This window comes from Magallana gigas, chromosome 6 (assembly GCF_963853765.1).
Source record: "Magallana gigas chromosome 6, xbMagGiga1.1, whole genome shotgun sequence".
NCBI lineage: Eukaryota > Metazoa > Mollusca > Bivalvia > Ostreida > Ostreidae > Magallana > Magallana gigas.
The window spans coordinates 10,905,022-10,926,791 of NC_088858.1; the positions used below are offsets into that span (position 1 = coordinate 10,905,022).

Here is a 21,770-nt window from a genome sequence, read left to right on the forward strand (position 1 = left end):
ACAGAACTTCGTTTTCAGTATAAATATTTATATAAATTTATATATGTATATAATATAATTTGAAAATAAAATAATTGATGTTAGTTGAATAGTGATATACATGACAACACAATAACATATGTAGCAAGTATTGATGTGTGGTTTATGAGGCAGCATTTTGTATTATACACCAATTTAAGAGTTTTCTAATGAGTCACTCTATAATATTATATTATATAACTTCTACAATCTGTCTGCTATTAACTGATGGATTTTCCATTCTGATTTCGTATAAAAAAAACCAATTGTCTACCATCAAACTACAATATAACAAGACCCCATGGTCTCTTCATTTTGGCTTTAACATTCACTATGAAATAATTCTATTTACATGATAGATACTGGCTTTATTGATAAAACCTACTAACAAAACTGTACAAATGTACACATGTATTGCTCTGGACTATCATATTTACAACTTCCTCCACACAGTCAATGCCGAAACATACGAAGCATAAACAGAGTATTTTTACAAACATTTATCTTAATGGAAGTTCACAGAACAAAATCAGATCTCTAAAAGTTTGCATTGCACACCTTTTTAACAATTTGTTCTTGAACTGTAACAGACAACACAGTTCTGTTGCATGTTCCCAGAATTCTATTTTTGTGTTCAAATTCAGCAGTTATGTAATTGCAATGCAAGCCGGAAGCACTTTGTGGAGACATTCAATGTTTGGATATGCATCAATGAGACGATTAATTCTTGCGACCATTCACGGCAGCCAATATAACTACAATGTATTTGTCTAATACATGTATTATAGAAAATTAACATGTAACAGAATGATAATAAAACAAAATCATACTAAATTTTGCATATATATGAATTCTTAACAGACAACCTCATCAAAAACAAAGAATTTTTCAAAAAATGGAAGCACTATAATGCTGTATATAATATATTTATATTCAATTTGATTAACATAACAAAACAAAGATTTCAGAAAAGAACTGATTCATAAAATAAAGGTATTCTAAGTAAAAATGAAACTATCGATAACTGACAATCTGTTCCAAACACCATGTCATTCATGATGCAGTACATACATTTTAGTATAGAAATGGACTGAAGTATTTTTGGATATTCATCCTGAATATACATGTACAGTAGTTTCTTGCTTTTGATTTAATGAATATACCAGTAATTACAAGTTACAAAACATGGATGGTACAATAAAATGATATGTATTTAAGAAAGCCAGTATATTTGAATACATGTTGGTTAAGCTTCATGTGTTCTACCAAAACATCAGTAAAAATCAGAGCATTTGTAAATGGTCCATACCAAAATCACAAGGTAGATCAACCAACCCGAATGTCAATGATCACAGATAGGGTACATGAGATCTTGGTCAATATAGAGGTGTTGTAAGTACAAATGTAAACATCGGTTACTTTTGTAGAAATGGACATTCGTAAATGAGTCGACTGGTTTGCCCACTAAGTAATTCACTGTACTAGTGTATAGATTTTGTATAAACGCAATAAGAAGCAAACCGAACATTTTGTGCATGTTTAACTTAGCCTCGTCAATTTTGCTTTGAATATTTGTGTTTGTCTTTCTGTTTGGTCTGAAACTGCCTTTAGTCATCATATTTCAGGTCAAAGTTTTGAAGATGGACCTGTCACTTGAATCAATTGTTTGGTAGCAATTTGGATTCTTTGTCTCTGAGAATACTAATGGGCCTCGGATTTTTTGTCTTTTTTATGTTTTTTATGTTCTTCGTGATCCTTGTCCTTCTTCTTCTTGAATCGACTAAACATGCCCTTCTTTTTCTTCTCCTCCCTGTCCCCCCCATCATGATCCTCCATCATCATGGCGGGCTCAGACATCGGACGCTCCTTCATCGGAGAGCTCTTTGTTCTTTTCTAAATGATAGTAATTACCAGGAAAAATTAAAATGCATATCAAATCTATTCAAGAAGTAAAAGATTTAATCAAAATGGCAAATGCATTAATCAACCTTAATTAATGGTAAACGGTAAAATAATTAATCTTAACAATTTCAAAAATGCTTACCTTAATGTCATCTGTGAATTGATCTGAAAAATAAAATAAAGGATTAAATTTTGTAATATAAGGATAAGAAAATTAAGCTTAAACTGATACATACTGCATTTCTCTCTAAAAAAAAAAAAGTTGTACATTTGTATTCTCAAATCCCTACACAACTCTATTCTATATGGGGATTCCATGGGTTGTTTTAAAACAGTTTGTTCTGTGGTGCAGTGACTTTGCTCTGAAAGTTTTGTGACAAGTACATGTATACCGCATGCGATGGTGACATACACTGTATTACTGGTATCATCTGTGACAAAATCGTGAACATAAATAAGGCCCACCTACTTTACCTCAATTGTTGATTCTAAATAGAGACATGAAATGTAGTTTTAACTTTTAAATCCCTTTCCAAAATGTTTACATCATCACTTAAAGGAAAATATGAACACCGTCAAGATTCACATGGGTTTCCTTTATTACAACTCAATTGAGGATTTAAAATTTTTAATTAAAACTTCCGGTATAAATATTAAATTGTTTATTAGAGAGTTGAACACAATTAGCATTTATTGATTTAAAAAAAATCTAAATTGAGACTGGCCGCAAAACCATAAGTTCCCCCTGCAATTGCTCAGTAGTTTCTTGAAAATTTAAACTGCACTGAATTGACTAGCACTAAACATATTTATACATATATATAAAAAAGAACACATCACAAGCTGGTACTGAACACAAGACAAATCAGACAGTTGACTCAACTATGCAGTAAATAGTGTAACTCCTACAAGAATGCTTGAATATTTTATATTATGCAAGTTTCCACAATAACTGTAAGTTATTATGAGTTGAGCTTAATTATAGCTAATGGATGAAAAGATGATTTATATAAAAATTAAACCAAATGTACAGCAAAAATTCAATACATGATCCCATAAATGTCACCAGGTAACTAACTCACCTGTAACCATATACCTTTTATGACAAGAGTGAGAGTAACTTACCTTCATCCCCGTTCATTCTTCCATGTCCCCCATTGTGTGGAGGGGAAACGAAGGAATGGTCCGTCAACTCCTCTTCACCTGTGTAAGTAAAATTCATGAATTAAAGAAAAAGACAGAACCAATTATGAAAATAAATGTGTGAAAATTGTTTTTCCTAAGTAATACATGTGTAACAGGATGGGAAATGATGGACCAGACCAGGATTTGAACCCAGGCCCCCTGAATCTCTAGTCAGGTGCTCTACCAATTAAGCAATCTGGCACCGATATTCAAACTAGTCTGACCGTCACACGTGTATCATCATACTCCGAGTCTTATCTGTTCAACAGCAAAGACACTGCAGAGCATGATTAGGAATTATAATCACAATGCAAGTAAATCAATCTCTAAAGCAAAATGTAAGAGGAAAAAATATTTGGCTGAAAAAAAAACACCCCAAATCTAAATAAATTACTGCCTCACACATACCTGAGGATTGGTGATAACTCCCTCCACTAGTGGTTCGTTGTCTTACAGGGGTCGTGTTGTTTTCAGCATGGAAGCTTCCCGAGCGGTCCACACTGTCGTTGTGGGCTTGGTGGCTGGGTATTGGAGATCCTTTGTCGGGGGAGGGCTTTCCTTGCATGATCTGGGCTACATCCTCCTCGTGGAATTCCTGAGATTCTCTGTGTGCTGCCATGGGGGACACACTGCGTCCCCGCTCTCCCTCCGGACTGGCCGATCTGTGTAACACAGCCGCATGATGTTCATCAGGTGCTTGTGCTGTGTAAAACAAAATATCGAAAATCAGTATTATTATACGTACATGAATAAATAAAAAAAAAAAATTTCCTTTATGTAAGACCTTGAAGAATTACCAAATTGATGTCAAATATCAACAGTTGAATTAAATTCAATATATAATTAGTTTAATGTTATTAAAATTCATAACAATTAAATTAGTTAAATTTGAAGTCACTCCAAAAATTAGACCAGGAACAAGCTCACTCCAAGCTGTGTGATGGGATGGGAACAAAAACAAAGCATGTAGAGCAGCATCTTTTATCTCCATATTGGCCCTCCATTATTACTTGCCTCTGTTCCAAAGCGACACCGAGGAGGTTCAAAGCAAGCCAATGCAAACTTATATGCAGTTATCCAATCTTATTATCCATACCAATATTACCACGGGCTTTTTCTTTTCATATCAACATGCATGATAGTTATATGGCTTGATAAAAGTCATTCTTCAAAATTGTTTATATCACTAAAACAATTAATTTCTCAGTTTTTTTTCTCAGTGCTTTTTATGTGTGCAATGTACAGGGAAATTCAAAATAATTGTTCATACTATGAAGGAAATTCTAAGGAAATATTCTTTAATATAGGACTGTGTTCACAATGTTGTGTTTATGGTTAAACAAGGTGCACTGTACTGGGTATGAAATTCCACTTAGTCCTTAGGCTAAAAGATTTCTAACAATTATAAACTACAAACAGAGATACAGTTCTGTTACTATATTTATAGTAGTTGAGCCTCTAGTTTTAATGCATTAGTTCTACCTAAAAAGTCTCAGTTTTTTTTTTAATCCTTAACCCATAGGACAGATTAAGAGCAAAAGATTGCTTCAAAATGTTGGAAACACACATATCTAAATGAAAAAGCTGCAAAGAGAAGTTTTCTGACGATTTTGTGTTATAGTTCAATTAATAAAAGCTGAAAACAAAGAAATTGGTTGAAAATTAAAGCTTGTTAGTAAACAAGTAAGAAAAGCAGCAAACATTCCCAGAATTCCATACCCGTGAATGGAAAATGACGGGGAAAAATACCACAAACAAAAAGAAACATCCAAAAGTAATGGAATGGAATCAGGTGCAATCTGAAAAGCTGTCTAAAACCAGAAAAACTTGTGTAGCCTTTTACTTGATGTCTAAATCAATACTATAGACATAAAATATGTATGCATTTTCTGCACATTTAATATTAGTCCCATGTTTTCTATCACTACTCAGTCTACTTAATTCTAAATTGTACTGATACAGTTGAACAATTAAGAAAGTGTAGCATGAGAGCCAATTTGACCAGAAAATGTGGAAAGCAGGTTCCTGGCAACATATTTTGTTAAAAATTAAGTTTAAAAAAGAAAACCATCTCATAAAACATATGTCAATGAATTAGCAATTTAATAATGTGTCAAGTTACAAAACAAGCTGAAACTACTGAATTAAGTGCTGGCCACACAAGTTTTATTTAGGAAAAATGCAAAAAGTGACGAAAAGCATTGAAAGGCACAAACTCTAACGTGAAAATTCACCTCCTCCTTCGTCAACCGCTAAATCCTCGGGCGGTTGTTCAGAACTACGAAAAAATTCCAGGTCAGCATGGGATGGAGATTGAACTGAAAGCAACCGTACACATTATGGGAGCAGTGTGATATGGACCAGTGTATATAAAAGAATTGACGCCACACTCGTTCTTTGTGCAGTATGTCTTTTATATTATTCAAAATAAAGTTTGCTGATACATGTAGCAGGTTTTTGGAAGCTTTTCTCCATGAGAATTGCTTCAATTGCACATGCGCTATTATCATTTAGAGCAGCACAAGGAAAATCATAACTGCTAGAAAGAGAGGAAAGATCGATATTTGTAATGAATTTAAATGAAGAAGTACTATTCAGATATTTCTATAGAAAATGGATGGCTATCTTTGACTAATTCATATCATGGGATATCACTGCATGTTTCTAACATCACACAATCTGTGCAAGTTAATTAGCTCATTAAGCAGTCAACTATTCCAACAGATGTACAGATTTAGCCTCGTTAATAGTATTTTGCTTATTTATACTCTGTATTTCCTACAGGTATATATATGTATATAGTAGAGTTAGTGTGTGAATCACATCAGGTATGACCCCTCTGTCAAATATCGTGAAAAATTAATTTACATAGTATATATATATATACACAATACAAAAAGATATAGTTTACCAAGTACACAAAACACTTCTACTGAAGTTTTGAATTTACACTTCAAAGATTAGATTTGTACATTATATATATATATGGTGTGTGTGGCTAAATATATCCAGCTGGTAAATACGCCTCTACATGTCTATATACCTGCGTAATGATTAACTTTGGCGATCCATTCCTTCATGTCGGATGCAGAGGCTGCCTCTAACAGTGACTCAGCGTTATCAGCACTCTTTAGTCTGAGAACGTTCTTCTTTTTATGATAATCAGAGGCCACATCACAATAGGCATTGTAGATGAACACAGGAGGAGTAGCTGGAATTTTCTCTGCTGCAGCTTTAAAAAGAAAAAATTGCCCGTTTTTTAATTTGTTCCGAGTTTTTAATAGTCTCCTCGTGAGTATCCTATGCAATAATTTTTGATGCACATGTTGATTGTAAATGCATACAGCTATTCATAGGTTCCTTCAAAATCTAATAAATGTATTCTACCAATATCTGGCCCTCCAAAATATAAAGAATCATAAATATATTACAAAATCTGTTCATTTACTATCATCATCTTTTGAAGACTTCAACAAACTTTAAAATCCAGAGCACCAAGTAAATTCCCAGAATACTTACCCTCCTTGTCTTTGTAGAAAACTAGAACCTGTCCGTATAACACCATGTAATAGTTCTTCCACGATCGTATCGTCGCACGCTTTCCACCACTTTGTAATTCTACCTTCCTCTCCACAAACCCCTCAAAATCAGGGGGAGGTAAGTTCTCCGGAAGCTTGTACTTATCCTTGAAACTCCTTGTTCTTCTTCTTAAATTAAAACTAGGAGTCCTCTTTTTCTTTTTATCTTCATCTTTTAAGTGTTCTACACGTGATTGCTTTGGACTAACAGGGGGAGTTAACTTCTCCTTTTTATGTAAGTCACTAGATGGCGTAACAGGCGCCACCTGAATTTCGGGAGGAGGCATATGTGGTAAGTGTGGTGCATCCTCATCAGTCGGAGTCACAGTTTCAACATTCGCTGATGTAACATTTTCGTTTGGATTGACAATGCCCTCGCCTTGTCTGAATTCATAGGCCTTCTGTAACACAGGCGGTGGGGATATAGCCCCATCTCCTCGCTGCTTGAAACTTATTGCTCTCTTCACTTCAGCTCTACTGGTTGATCGACCAATCAAGTTTTTAACTGTGTTGGTGTCCAAACGTTCGTCCCTACAAAGAAAATGGTCAATAGTATAAACAAATTCTATTGAACTGTTTTTGTGATGTGTGGTGTTATATGAAATTTAAAACACCTATATATATGCTAGCTAATAATCCATCGTCTATTCAATGAGCAAGTCTTACTTTTTGTCCTCATCACTTTCTGATGAGTCGGCACCTTTCTGTCTCCTTAGCAACACCTCCCTAGCTTTGCGTTGCTCTTCTTCCCTCTTCCGTTCCTTTAAAACAAATACTCCAAATATTACCTCACAATACAACATGATAAAAGTGTAAAGCACACAATTGGTTATGATATGTCCAAGACATAATTATATTAAACAACAATCAGAGTTAAGTCCTCATAGACAAATAAGCTATTTTGCCGATTTCAATTCTTTATTTTTCAGTTATTGAGTAGGTATAACAAGGACCCCAGAAATGGGTTTATTTTCTCACCACCACTGAAACCAGATATGATATTCCCTAATTAACATGAAGTTTTCCACCAAACGCATCACCTTCACACCTGACTATCAATACTGGTACTGCTGTATATTCTAAGACACTGTGCCATTCATTTACTACTAATTATTTAGCCTGCTCTTTTTTCTGTAGAAGTAAAGCCATGTCCTGCTCTAAACTAGCTGCGCATTTGTCTCCCTTAGATAGAGCCACTTTGATTTAAACAAAATTCAGTTAAAGGAGGATGCAGTGACAATGTGATAGTGCTCCGATGCCAAAATGATGCAGTGGTTGCATGACAGTGAAAGGTTTCATTTAAAATCATAATGTTGAAGGTATGATGCGCTTTTGTACATTTTTGTGATGTCGAAGCATTCTTGCATTATCACATCTTACTACATATTTTGTACAATGATATACCACTGTCAGAGTGGCCCCATCTTAATTCAGCTCTCCCTGAACAAACTACATATAAAATGCCGATACATGTATCACATTTCTTTAAATTGAATTCTAACAAATGCTCCATGATCAATATTATTTTCATCATTAATTAAAGTATTATCAAAAGTAATAAAATTATGTGCATAATCATACAGCAATAAACAGATTTTGTATATGGTAATTCATTCAAAACAAAAAAATAAAATCAATGGTTTAAAATATCAAATAACAGAAGTAAAATTACACTGACTCTAAGTGCAAATTTAAGTTGAGAAAATGACCCCTCCCCAAAATCTCGGTCACCAGATAGATCTTTAGTTGTTACGATAATCAAATAGTTTTTGCTTTAAAAACTTTACTTTTGCATCAATTAAAGTAAGACCATAAATTTCTTCTTTCATGACAGATAGACTAAATAGATGTTTCTTTTGAATTAAATGACTAGAAAATCTCCTTCAGACTAGAATACTAAGCCTAAAGAGAATTCCAAGAATCAATAACTGAATGTTAAGGACAGTCTAATTTTGAGTTAACATGATACAAAGTAAGATTTGTTAAATGAGAAAAATTCAAATCTAATTTAATTAAGTTTAATTCAAATGTTAATTTTAGATAGGAACTATCAGAGTCTGTTAAATTCATTGAAAAGTTTATTTACTGACCAATACTTCATAAATATCATTATAATTTGATATTACATTGTATTGATTACTAGTATCTGGTAAATCTGAATATAAAACTGCATGTCACTTTTCAAGCATTAACGGCCAAGAAGCTAGCATTAGAGCCTGCTGATTAAAGCACAATCTTTCTTAATTGCCAAAATTTCACCCTATTTCATACTTTAACTATTACTTTGAAATTTTAAGAAGCAAAATACACTTAAATCAAGAAAGAAAAAAATATAAAGATAAAACCATTTGTTCCAGGTTAAAAAACAGAAAAAAATCAACATCATTCTAAAAACAATGTTAAAAAATTTAATTCGATAGTAAAATGGAAATCAAACCATCAGATTACACACCTGAATACTAAACTCACAGTGAACCAAGCAAAGACAGTTACTAAAATCAACATTGGATTAACAATGTCAAAGCACAGGCTATAACTATAAACACATACTCACTAAGGTGCATTTTGAAATTCTTCCTTTTTCTATCATTAAAATCAAGACTAATAATATTCTTTTATTTCAAAATACACCTTAGCAATTAGCATGGCAACAAGATTAATACAACAGAAAGCAAAAAACCAGCACATACATTTTTCTGTGTCTGTAAGAGAAGTATTTAAGACATTTGATACTAGTATAACGCAAGTAGAGATAAAATCAGATTTTTTTTCATATCATATAACCAGCATTTTTTCACTGATCAGTTATGAACTTCTGCACATTTCAGCGAACCATATGTGATGAAAAGATTTTGATGACTAAAAAGCAAGAGCAGCACAATGTTTGGCGCAAATGGTTGCCTAGCAACTATTAATATTTTGATTTGTGCAAAAATGCAAGAAAATTCAAAGTGACTTTAATTAAATGCATTTGGCATCATTTATGAATCTATTAGCAGATTTTGTTTTATTTATTCTTTTTTTTTTTACACAATCTGACATACATCATATGTATTAGTATCATCCTGTGTCCAAGTAATGATGGGTGACTTACAAGTGCCGTACAAAAAGATGAACATACCTCCAGAATCCTCTCTTGCTCACGTTTTCGGATCTCATCCATTCGCTCTATCTCTTTCTTCTGAATTTCCGCCAGGGCTTGTTGCTGTTTTTGATCCAATAATGACTTTTCCAGCTGTGAATTAAAACTTTAAAAACTGTACAAAAAGTTATCAACATATATATCACATGATTTAACAATTATCATTTTAGATAATTGATCCAGGAAAAAAGTTACTTCAAGTATTGTTAATTGAGGCATTCTTCATCAAAAATATGAAATATGACTGGAAAAATTAAAGAGTAAGCATGCATTATTTTTCCACAAAAGCAAATTTAAAATTGGTCCTCATATCCATTAAATTCCCGAGACCTAAAAACACAATTTTTCATAAAGGAAGCATTGGGAGACTATTCATCAAAGTTAAAATAAACAGAGGTCATTAGTCATTACAAATGGGTGGATAAAGTAAATTTAAACCATGGGCAATATATGTCATAAATAAATAGAAAACATGCATTCATATGTCATTTTTAAAAATGTACAATCATGTAGAATTAAATCTGCAGTTCCAGTACTTGATAAGGGAACATATGAGAGACAGAAGTATTAAATGAAGAAAGAAGTTAGAGTTAGTGGGATGTTACCAGTTGGAGAAATATTTACCCTCTCAAAGCTTAGCTAGAACCAACACAACATACCAGGTTAGTATTAACTCTGTCCGTGACATGCTAGTATGGCATATTAGCTTGACAGTAAAACCTTTCTATGGATATCAAAGGTGCAAAATTTAGTTATGTTCATTAATAATATTTTGTGATCAATTGCTTTAAATGATTAAATCAATGATTTAGGAAGATGTGTGCAAACATAATGGTTAGCATGAAATTTTCTAGAAAACAAACAAGGGAAATCCATATGAAGTAAATCAGCAGCTAACCAGTAATTGATTATGTTACCTGTGTTCGACGACAAATGCTGTTGAATTTCTCTGACTGAGCATCAACTGTTTTCTCGAAATCATCTTGCCGGCGAAGCAACTCCTCGACAGCTTGGATGTTTTCTCCCACATTCTTTTCCTTCATCACAGGCTCTCTGATGTTTATCCAAGCCTCTAGCTGTTCCATCTCATGTCGCAATTGCTAAAGCAAGAGCAAACTTCCAATGTAATGATAAACCAATACCCACAAACACGTAATACCCTGTCTTGTAAAGGATGTTATTTGGTATAATAAATCTTTTGCATCTAAATGTTATTTCAAAATTTTTCATTTAAGCATTGATTCCTCAAATGTTTGAATTTTACCTGGGCTTCCAGATTCTGCTCACAGAGCTCCTGGTACTGTTCAAATGTCTTCAATAAAGCTTCCCATGCTGTGTTCAAATCTGTCACTTTCTCCTTGATCTGTGACAAAACTCAACATTTAAATTTGCACAACATCAAGTGGTAAGACATCAGTACAGATCCATTTATAAAAATTCCTTCCCAGTTATATGATTCAAAATACATGTACCAGATATCTGACAAACTCTTAGACGAACCGAGAAAAAATAAAACATATAGCAGTACCTCCTCAGACAGGAAGTGCCCATTTTCAATCATGACTTTTCCAGTTTCAAGGAATTTATTGACAGCGTCCTGTCGACTGTCGATCTCCGCCTTGTGTTCCTTACACCTGGTCATCATGAGCTCGGCACTGGGCAGGTCCCGGGCTATCTCCTCAGCCAATATGATTGCCATCATCTCACTGATCCATGCCCTAAACACAACCATTGTGGAAAATTAACTACATGTATCCCTCTATAATGGTCTTAGGACAGAGGGCTAAAAAGAGATTTTTGTCTGTTGCCCAATCATTAGTCTTGCCCACTCAATGAGATATAAATATTTGCATTGCATTTATGACCGTTATCAAATGAATTAATTCATTTATATAACAGATCAGGCCTCAGGATCATGAAGCAATCTTAGACTTAAGTAAAAAATTGTACACTCTCTTAATGTCTCTAGATTGAAAACACTGACAAAATTGAAATGCTACTCAAATTGACTTGATATAAATTTGTTACCAGTAATTACCAATTTTAATCGTCATTTTATGATAAACAATAATTTTATTGCTGACTGAAATTTTGACTTAAGTCTGAAATTCCTTCATGATCCTGGGGCCAGGAGAGAGGCCCAAACATACATGTAGCTTAAGTCTCCATCTATTACAATTTTAAAAAAGAGCAGAAAAAATAGCCTTAGTCTTCTTTCAGACCCTTTTCCTACCAAACACCTTTGAATATTTTTGAACAATTGAATTGACTATGGCTGCTACACACTGTAATTCTCTGTAGTCGTTGAAATACAGCTGTAATTGGTCAGCCTGTTGGAGTTTCTCCTTCCTCTGTGCGGCTTTCTCCACCAGATTGTTCCATGACTGCACCATCTGCTCATGTTTGACCGCTATGTGCTCCTGGGCATCGGGGTATTGACCAATCAATCTCTCAGCTTCCTTGGTGATTAACTCTACTTGTTCGCTGATTGCAGCTAAATCTCGCTGTTTAAAAGAATAGTTAAAATAAACCATTTATTTCAACAAAGTATTTCCTTTTTCAATTCAATCAATTACATGTATCAACAAAGATGCAAAAAGTGGGTTTTTGTGATTTTCTATAATTCTAACCTCAAAGCCCTCGTGCTTGCTGATTAGAGTTCGAACAGATTCTAGGTCATGACCAAAGTCCTCCGTGCTGACTAGCCCCTCCTTCTCTTGAATCCAGTCAAGTGTGTCGTCTGCATCACGTCCATACATGTGCACTTCTTTGGCAGCTATCAAGGCCTACAGAGTATACAATTACACATAAAAAACAACCTGATATATTTGTCAATAGACACATTTCATGAACCTAAGAATGAGTCTAACCTCTTGTCTGGCTTTGGCCACTTCTTTGAGTTCATTCCACTGATGTACCACTTCTTCTGATCTCTTCTTAATTGCCTCACTCTCAAAGTGTTTGGCCTCGATCATTTCTGTTGCCATGGCAGTGACACTTGTGACCCTATCCTCACTACTGCTCAGATCATGAAGGAAGTCCTCAAATTTCTGTTGCAGAACCTGTAATTATACACATAATGATAAAGACATATACAACCCAAAGTACAGGCTCCCTTTGTAGTCTACAAGTATAAAATTCATGCTATGCATGTACATTTTACAATCTATAGTATGGTACTCTGATGATAGATTTTACATGCTAATATTTCCATCAGATAAGTGATACCATTGTTTAATACTGCATCAGGAGAGAACAAAATCCTTACCTCTACATGTTCCAGATCCTGGCCGTAATCTTCTGATGATGCAATGACCATCTTGTCGGCAATCCAGGTGGTGACATCATCAGCCTCCCTGTAGAACTGGAACAGCCTCTTGGTTTCCAGGAGCCTGCTCCGTCTCTGAGTGGCCAGGTCCTGCAGTGAGCTGTACCTCTGCTCCACTGATGCCTGCTGCTTTTTGATGTTCTCCTGGTCAAAGTTCTCCTTCTCCACCAGGCTCCGGCTTAGAGCAGCCAGCTCAGCAATGTTACTGCTGAAGTTCTCAATGTCTCTCTCCAGAGTATCCATTTTCTTCAGATTTATCTGTTCAAGGTTTATGTTTTGATATCAACATCTTGTACATGTAATAGAAATACTCCACACAATAGAGTAGAGACAAAGTTTATTGATACCATGATTCCACATACCTGCACACTGTCTTCATCTTTACCATACTCTGTACTATTTAGGATAGGCATTTTTTCATCCATCCAAGACTCGGCTACAGAAATCTCAGCATAGAACTGTAAACAAAAGGGAAGCATTTATTACCATATAAACATCGTTTTCTTAATTGCAAAAATCGAGCTTGTAACATATCACTTGAACATACTGTTTGAGATTCTAGAGAGGCTTGAAGTTTGAGTTTGCGGGCCATGGTGAGTTCCTGTAGTTCTTGGAGCTCAGACTGCAACTTATCCAGCTGGACTTTGACGTTTTCCGAAGCGAAGTGTTTGGCCTGCATCATTCTCTGGGCTGTTGAGGCCACCGAGTCTATTAAAGGTTCATGTGCAATGATCTCTGATTCCAAGGCCTGAAACACAGCAATTCAACACATTATATCTTCTGATATAAATAAATAAAATTAACAAATACTGGTAATCTTAATATAGATCAATTAGTGACCTGATGTTTCTTCATGAGATTTTGGACGGCATTGAGTGAATTTCCCAGATCGGTGGAAGATGCGATGGGAAGCTTCTCTTGTATCCATGACAACTCATCCTCCACATCCCTGTAGTACTGATACATCAGGAGTGCGTCTTCCAGATTGTCTCTCCGAATAGTGGCAGGCTCAGAGAGGGACTCGTATCTAAAAATCACCAAAAGATATCATCCAGAGGTTGTTTCATTTATTTACATAAAAAGTTACCGACATGTTTTTCAAATAACGATATTCTTAAGCAGTATCTGTTAATTTGGATTTTGTGATTATTGACTTACTTTTCTTGAACTTCTTTGGCTCTAGCTTGAAGTTCTTTGTTCATAAAATGTTTGGATTCCTTGAACACATGGGCGGCATCTTGAACATCTTGAACTTTTTCTTTGTGATTGCTAATGTCTTGTTCCAAGAGCTAGACAGAATTCAACAAATTTTATCATTCTGTATCAAGCAGATGACTAAAGTATCTATTTTTGATGAAGGACATGTACTTGATGTAATCATTAACTTTGAATACCTGATGCTTTTTGAGTAATTTGTTAACGGAGTATAGATCCTTCCCATGATCCTCTGACATGAGCTGTGATTCGACATCATCCATCCACGACATTAAATCATCCACCACTCTGTTGTACATCAGAGCCTTCAAACACAAAGACACAAACAGTGAGTACATCTCACATTGTCCAAACTTCAGTACAACAATACTACAGTTTGTAATGTGTATACTGTAAACGTACTACATTTGGCATTGTATTCTATTTAATGCTTTTGGTGGAATGCGGCTTCCACTAAATCAAGTAAACCGCTAAATGCCATGCATATTTGTATAAAAATAGTCACATTCACGAATACGCTAACTGAAATCTACGCCAACTAGTTCAAAAACTAATTTCCTCCAAATATCGTACAGGCCAAATATAATACGTTTACAGTATCTAATCACCAGCCTCTAATGCCTTTTATATCTCACTGAGAACCAGAGCACCCACCTGATAGGCATCTTGCAGACGGTCTTTCTTCTCAGCACTCGCAGCCATTAATGCTTCCCAGCTCAACTCCAGCTCCTCTAATCGTTTCTTGATGTCTGCATGTGCATAGTGGTCTTGTTGGAGCAAACCTTTACCCTCCTGAACAAAATCAAAGAAAGGCGTAATCAAGTAAATTGTTAAATATCCAGCATAAACATAAAAATGTGAAAATAGATACACCCAAAATTGTGCTAAAACAAATCTATGCTCTAAGATTTTCTTTAAAAAGTCAATTTCTGCCAATTACATAACACATTGTTAGAAAAGCAATGCAAAAAAGCCTTAAAATTTAATACATGTAGGTATAATTGTTCTTACAAAAATGAATTGCTTCATGTGCATGAATTTGTACATCATTGTAACTGCTTGAACAATTCTGTCAATACTACCAGTAAATTTATCCTACTTCATCACAACAAAATGTGCCTACAATGAGCTTGCATTCCACTCAATGACCTAAATAATTAAAGGTATCTCATTTTATTGTTCTTGTACATTCATTTTATAATGCCTACCTCAACCACAGCATCCACTCTGTTTCTGTTGGCCAGTACTTCTGCCTCGAAGGCCTGATGTTTTTGTAACTTGGCCTGCAGGTTGGTAGGATCTCGGTAAGACTCGTCTAGAGCCACCTGAAGCTTTTCATTGATCCATCCCGTCACCTCATACATGTTCCTTAGGAACAACTGGTAATTCCGCGAGTCAATCAGTTTCTTTTTACGGGCCTCACAGTGTTCCCAGAAAGCATTGCACCGGTTCACCACTTCCTGGCATCTTTCTGTGATCTCGTCTGCAGCATAATGGTCATGACTTTTAAGGTTCTCTGCGAACTGCTTCAAGTCCTCAATTTTATCCACTTGTTTTTGTGTTGTCCTGACAAATCCTTCATGTTTCTTCTGAAGGGTTTCCACACTGTGTAAATTATTCTGCAATACAAATGAGAATTGTGTAAAAATAGTTCACCAAAGACCTTTTCATCGTCCTAAAATTCCGTTAGAGATATAAAGTTAATAACTTACTCCTAGATCTTCGTTGGCCAAGAAGACTTCCTTGGAAGATATCCAGGATTCAGCCTGCTCTGCTGTTTCTTTGAAAACTTGGAGGTCGTGGCACTGGGTGAGGAGGTGGTTCCTTTTGTCCCACGCAGCATTCAGCATCAGTTTGGTGTGATCCAACTGACCAATCATCTTCTGGATATCCTCAGAAGCATAGTGTTTTTTCTCCACCAGTTTGTTTCCATCGTCACGCACAGCAGAAAAATGGGATTTCCTGCCCTCAATCTCAGCCTGTTTATAAGAGATATCAAGATGTTTCCTTCATGATGACAAAGCTAAAAAATGGACAAATGAAATTTTTCAAATGAGATGTGTTAGTATACATACCTTGCGTTCATGGTGAATTTGGAGCATACTCTCTGCCTCGGGAACATCTTTAGCCAACTCTGCAGCATTCATTCTCTGTACCATTTCATTGGACCAAGAAACCTGTACAATTTGAAGTTAAATTTAAAGTTATACCCAATATGCTCCTTTTGATTATACATGTCTAAAAATAACAAACACAAAACTCTGTAAACAGTATTTTTCACAACTCTGACTTACAAGTTCCCTGGCATCAGCAAGGAACTTCTGTAGCTGATAGGAGTCTGAGAGTTTCTGCTTTCTGAAAAACAAATCCATGGTTTCTTGCATTCAGCATTCACTGAACATGAAAAAAACTGTAAACCGGAAAAAATATCTAACAGTTGGCTTTGAACTATTTGGTTCTGTACCTGCTATCAGAGAGTTCCTCAAGCTTCTCCCAGTTGTCTTGGGCCTCCTGCTGTTTCTGGTGAATAGCCTCGGCCTTGTCTGGGTACTTCCTACACAACTTGCCCTCCAACGACTCCATTTTCTTTATGACAAAGACATTGCACCATACAAATTTTCATATAACATTGACCATTTTATCAAGTTTATACAAATATCAGTAAGTTATAAATAAAAGGCTGCAACATTATAGATAAAAGGTTGAAAGTTTGTTTGAGTTTATACAATGCAGAATAGAGAAAGCATTCAATTAAAGTCCATACATTCAACCAAGGCTGCTAGGTTGTGAGTATATACCTCCAGTTGGTTCTGTAGGGCTGTCATGTCTCTCTCCACCTCCTCCTGTTTCCTCTGGAGTGCCTCAACACTGGGGAGGTCCTTCCCGAGGTCCTCACTAGACAACAGCAGGGCCTTCTCATTAATTCGATCCAGCATCTCGTCTACATCCCTGTTGAAGGAGTGGATCTCCAGGGCACAGGACAGGTTCTGCTTGTAGTCGGCTAAATCTGAGTTCACTGCCTTCCAGCTACAGAGAAACAGTGAGGCTTACTCAACTTTTCTTGATTTACAGTATTTACAATTGTTACATTACATTGTTACATGTAAATTGTTACATGTAGAATAAATTGGTAATAAATACTATACCAGTTTTGATTCAGATAACTAAATCACTGGAATGAAATTTTTAAAAGCAACACTCAAATGAAATTGACAGCAATTGGTAGAAGATGACATACTTTTGGTTGAGGTTGTTGCGTTTTTCCTTGACTGCATTTGTGTCTGTTCTTCCCTGAGAGATCAGTTTGTCTGCGAGAGCATTAATGTCTGCTATTCTCTTATCATCCACAGTAATTCCCTGATAAAACATAAACATTGACTTAATATTTCTGTCACAAAATTGAGAAGAGTCTATGAATAAGATATGAATGAAAGTATTGATTGATGATGATTTTATGAAGAGTTCCATGTTATAAATTAAAATCACTGGTCATAAAAGTTTTTGTAAAAACTAAGATAAAAAGCATGCTACAATTAAAAAAGAGAATCCTTCAACCATAAAAATTCCCATAAAACTAATGATCCAAGAAGATTGAAACCAAGATTGCCACTTTCCATCTCCCTGAACATGTATCTATATATTCTGTCTTATGAATTCGAGAATCATCTTGTTTACAGTGTTGTATCATACAAATGTATTTCATTACCAGGTTTTTCAGGACATCAAAGGATGAGTGCAGAATAAAATACCGGTAATGCAGTGGTTTTGATGTGTCAATTTTTTTAATATGAACAGTTTTGGTGCAGAAATGGATCAAATGTAATGAAGGAGAAAATTTGGAGACATAGGAGATAAATAATAGACATGAGAGATATACATGACTACTCATAATGTGCATGCTTATAATGACATGAGAGGAGGAAGATATGAGACCATGCGCTTACACATACTCGAGCACTAGTCTGTAAAATTAATGAAAATCTGTTAGCTTCATGAAAATACTAGTAAAAAGGTCCAACTGAGAGCGAATCCAACTGATGGTAAAAACCACAAAATAAAATGAAACCTAGCATATGGTAAGTGTACATATGATTGACAACCTGACCTAGTGACCTACTTACAGCTGATTCAAGGTCATTGGCCTTCTTCTGCAGCTCCAGACAATGTTCGTAGTCCCTTCCCATGTCTCCGGCACTCACTAGAGCTTCCTGTAATAGAAAACAGTTTGATAATCAAAGTACTAAAATATCAAAAAGCTTAAATTACTTGTGTATTAACCAACAATGTAAAACTAGAGTAAATTCACAAAAAAATCAAATTACTGTGAATTACTGGTACATGTACTCTGATTTAAAAACAAAAATACAGTTATGTTCTTCAATTATCAGCCTTACTTTCTCTCTAATCCACATTTCCACTTTGTCCACTTGCTCATTGAACATGAGGATGTCTTTCAGTTCCACCAGGCCTTTCCCTCTGTTGTTGGAGGCCTGTAGAAGCTCGTTCCATTTGGAGTTGAGTCTCTGTAAACTCTGTCTGACATTGTCTGACTCGGGGTGCTTCTTCTTAAGCAACACATCCCCTTCCTAACAAAAACAATTCAGGAGTTAAAAGAGATTTTTTACATTTTATCCATTAATCAGCTTCAAAAAAGGTATTACAAGCTCAAGCTATCAAAAACAATTAGAGTATATTTGACTAATTCTGAGATTCTGACCTCTTTGATTTTGTCAATTTGGTCAGTGTTGGCCAGAATTTCAGCCTCGAAGGCCTGATGTTTCTGTAGTTTCTTAATCTTGTCCTGTACATCTGTGACGTCTTGAAAGTCGTCCTCATAGGCCACCTTCAGCTTGTCATCTATCAGTCCTTCAGCCTAAAGGTATCAAGAAATCAAATCAAAGGTGATATTCCAAAAATCCAATTTTATTCAGAATCAAAATGTGCTACATTATAAAAATAGTGTCGGTTTGGGAGGGAGGGTTTTTAAAGAAAACTTTACTGCTTTTATATTTGTTGACCTGAATTCTACGGCACCCCGTACGCGCATAATTTATGCAATTCATTGTGTTACCCATTGCCAAGTATGTTGCTAATGCCGAGGGTAATAGAACAGACTATAAACTGCGTCTGAGACTATCAGATTTCAGTATTTAACATAAAAGTATAATAAAACAAAATATTTACATTTTTAAAACATCATATCAAGTTTTTTATTACAAATCTGATATTTTTGAAAAAATATCCTCAAAGTAATCAACAATCAAGAAAAAAAGCATGTATTTTCTGATTGTTCTCTTACCTCTGCAACATCCCTGTTGAACTGAGCATACAACAACGAATCATTCAGTTTCTCTCCTCTAGCCTTGCTCTGGGCCCTCAGGTTACCTCTCCTAGAGAATTCAAACAAACATGTCAGGGCAAGGCAAATAGGTACAAGACAATTTTCATGTCCCATGTATCTATACAGTTATATACCTTTTTGTGACACCGTCGATTGTTTGTTTGATCTTTGGCGCTTCAAAATGGTTATCTTCCACCATCTTGAGACCATTGGCTGTCAAAGCCTCCAACTGGAAAATAATTGATACATGAAAGTTTTATTTGCTATTTGCTTAAGTTTGTACTTAATTTTTATTTTTTTTATAGACTTATCTTCACTTTCATACCTTATCCTCCTGAACTTCAATGACTTTGTCGAAGGCTTCATGTTTCCTGATGAGAGCTTCAACTTGATCCACTGTACTCCCAAACTCACAGCTAGACAAATATGCCTGCAAAACAGAATAAATCCATCAAATTATTACTGCCCATTATTACCCTACAACTATCCACAAACAACCTCTAGATAGTTGGTCATACAGCGCCACTATTTGGCATACTGTAAATTCCTAATTAAAAGCTAGGAATAAATATTTGTGTAAAATCGCGAGAAGAACATCTCGCGAATTTTAAAATCTTGTATTAATTTTTAACTTTTTGGCCTACAATGTCCTACCTCTTGTGAGGAAGTGATGGTGTCAAGTTGCTGAGCGTCGCGGAGGAAGACGTGGAAGTCGTACAGCTGATCATACAGACCCCGCCTCTCCTCCCACACCTGCCGCAGTCTGTCCTGTGTGTCCGATACAAGTTTCACTTTCTCTTCAATCTAAAAACCAGAAACTGACTCAGTAAATGTCATGGTCAAAGTTGCCAATTGTGATACATATATGTATAAACACACACATGACTTTCTAGTCATTTACAAAAAATGAAGACCAACATGTACTATGTATTAGAAGTTAGTATACAAGAGAATTTACAAATCGAATTTACTCAAAATGAAAAACATTTCTTGAGAGATTTGTACATCAACCATGGCAAAGTTTCATGTAGTCAAATTTTTCATTTTGAAATTCACTGATTCAAATGTGGATTATAAAAACTAAAGGTTATGAAGCCTTAAAACTTTGAGAGGGTACCTCTGACTTGGCATAGTGTTCATTGTTGATCATCTCCTCTCCTGTCTGCATGATGGTGGTGAACGTCTCGGCTCGAGCATCTATCTCAGCCTTCAGCTCTTCATGACGAGTTTTAATCATGTCTACTCCATAAACATCTCGAGCTGTCTTTTCTGATTTCATTTCCTGTTCTATCTCATTAGCCCAACTCATTAGATCCCTTACCTTCAAAAAAATAAATTCAAAGCAAATTAACAGAATGAAAGCTTAAAAGACAGCCATCACTTTACTTGGCATATTTTGAGCCAAAATTTTTCCAATATTCCAAATACCCAAACAATCTATTGTTACATGAACTGTATGGTACATGATGACCTACATCAGCAAGGAAGCGGTGGAGGTCCATGGTGCTGACAAGCTCTTCTTTCCTCTGCATGGCCCGGTCCTGTAGAATGCCCCAGTTTTCTATCACTGTGGCCTGAAGCTGTTCTATCTGCTCAGCATTCTCCCCAGGATATGTCTGCTGAAGTCTGTTGGAGTCCTCAATCAGGACTTGTAACTGGAATATCAAGTACAGGGATGTCAAGTTTAGGAATACATGTATAATGTACAGGGTGGCACTATGTCCCCCATGGGAGGCAGAGGATTAAGTCGATAAATCTACACAAGCTCAATGGTTGTCTACACGTGTGTCTTCATATACATGTTATTACATGTACCAAACAATTACCTGAGCCTCTAAGGCCACCAGTTCATTTTCAAATCTCTCATGTTTCTTGAGGTAGCTTTGGGTTGCAAAGAGATCCCTGCCCTGTTCGTCTGGTATGCTGGAGTACTTCTCCTGGATTCTAGTCAGGGCTTCCTCAACGTCCCGATTGAATCGGTGAATCTCGCCAGCCCCATACATCTTTTGGTCCCTATTCTCTATCTGTTCCAAAAGCAGGTTCCATTTCTCTCTGAAAACA

General features: G+C 35.6%; 1 protein-coding gene across 4 annotated transcripts in view; it reads right to left on the reverse strand.

The window, feature by feature from the left end:
* Positions 1–7: 7 nt before the first annotated feature.
* LOC105323682 (spectrin beta chain) overlaps positions 8–21,770 on the reverse strand; it is a 69,323-nt gene continuing 47,560 nt past the window's right edge. For 2 of the 4 annotated variants that reach the window (XM_066086748.1, XM_066086749.1), the window contains exons 45-84: positions 21,536–21,761; positions 21,185–21,364; positions 20,827–21,030; positions 20,364–20,513; positions 20,035–20,139; positions 19,844–19,938; positions 19,668–19,758; positions 19,086–19,241; positions 18,763–18,954; positions 18,490–18,576; positions 17,607–17,725; positions 17,167–17,395; positions 16,833–16,954; positions 16,663–16,723; positions 16,444–16,545; positions 16,081–16,347; positions 15,577–15,987; positions 15,023–15,160; positions 14,548–14,673; positions 14,312–14,442; positions 13,994–14,180; positions 13,701–13,901; positions 13,516–13,611; positions 13,094–13,411; positions 12,696–12,887; positions 12,456–12,611; positions 12,112–12,329; positions 11,354–11,543; positions 11,090–11,188; positions 10,743–10,925; positions 9,805–9,918; positions 9,374–9,385; positions 7,350–7,444; positions 6,625–7,214; positions 6,149–6,337; positions 5,340–5,423; positions 3,514–3,807; positions 3,046–3,123; positions 2,063–2,085; positions 8–1,911 (exon numbers count right to left, since the gene is read on the reverse strand). In XM_066086748.1, coding sequence (XP_065942820.1) covers positions 1,720–1,911; positions 2,063–2,085; positions 3,046–3,123; positions 3,514–3,807; positions 5,340–5,423; positions 6,149–6,337; positions 6,625–7,214; positions 7,350–7,444; positions 9,374–9,385; positions 9,805–9,918; positions 10,743–10,925; positions 11,090–11,188; positions 11,354–11,543; positions 12,112–12,329; positions 12,456–12,611; positions 12,696–12,887; positions 13,094–13,411; positions 13,516–13,611; positions 13,701–13,901; positions 13,994–14,180; positions 14,312–14,442; positions 14,548–14,673; positions 15,023–15,160; positions 15,577–15,987; positions 16,081–16,347; positions 16,444–16,545; positions 16,663–16,723; positions 16,833–16,954; positions 17,167–17,395; positions 17,607–17,725; positions 18,490–18,576; positions 18,763–18,954; positions 19,086–19,241; positions 19,668–19,758; positions 19,844–19,938; positions 20,035–20,139; positions 20,364–20,513; positions 20,827–21,030; positions 21,185–21,364; positions 21,536–21,761 — 6,703 coding nt within the window. In that variant the 3' untranslated portion in view covers positions 8–1,719. The remainder of the gene's footprint in view (positions 1,912–2,062; positions 2,086–3,045; positions 3,124–3,513; positions 3,808–5,339; positions 5,424–6,148; positions 6,338–6,624; positions 7,215–7,349; positions 7,445–9,373; positions 9,386–9,804; positions 9,919–10,742; positions 10,926–11,089; positions 11,189–11,353; positions 11,544–12,111; positions 12,330–12,455; positions 12,612–12,695; positions 12,888–13,093; positions 13,412–13,515; positions 13,612–13,700; positions 13,902–13,993; positions 14,181–14,311; positions 14,443–14,547; positions 14,674–15,022; positions 15,161–15,576; positions 15,988–16,080; positions 16,348–16,443; positions 16,546–16,662; positions 16,724–16,832; positions 16,955–17,166; positions 17,396–17,606; positions 17,726–18,489; positions 18,577–18,762; positions 18,955–19,085; positions 19,242–19,667; positions 19,759–19,843; positions 19,939–20,034; positions 20,140–20,363; positions 20,514–20,826; positions 21,031–21,184; positions 21,365–21,535; positions 21,762–21,770) is intronic. The other 2 variants (XM_066086752.1, XM_066086750.1) reach the window with 2 other exon arrangements.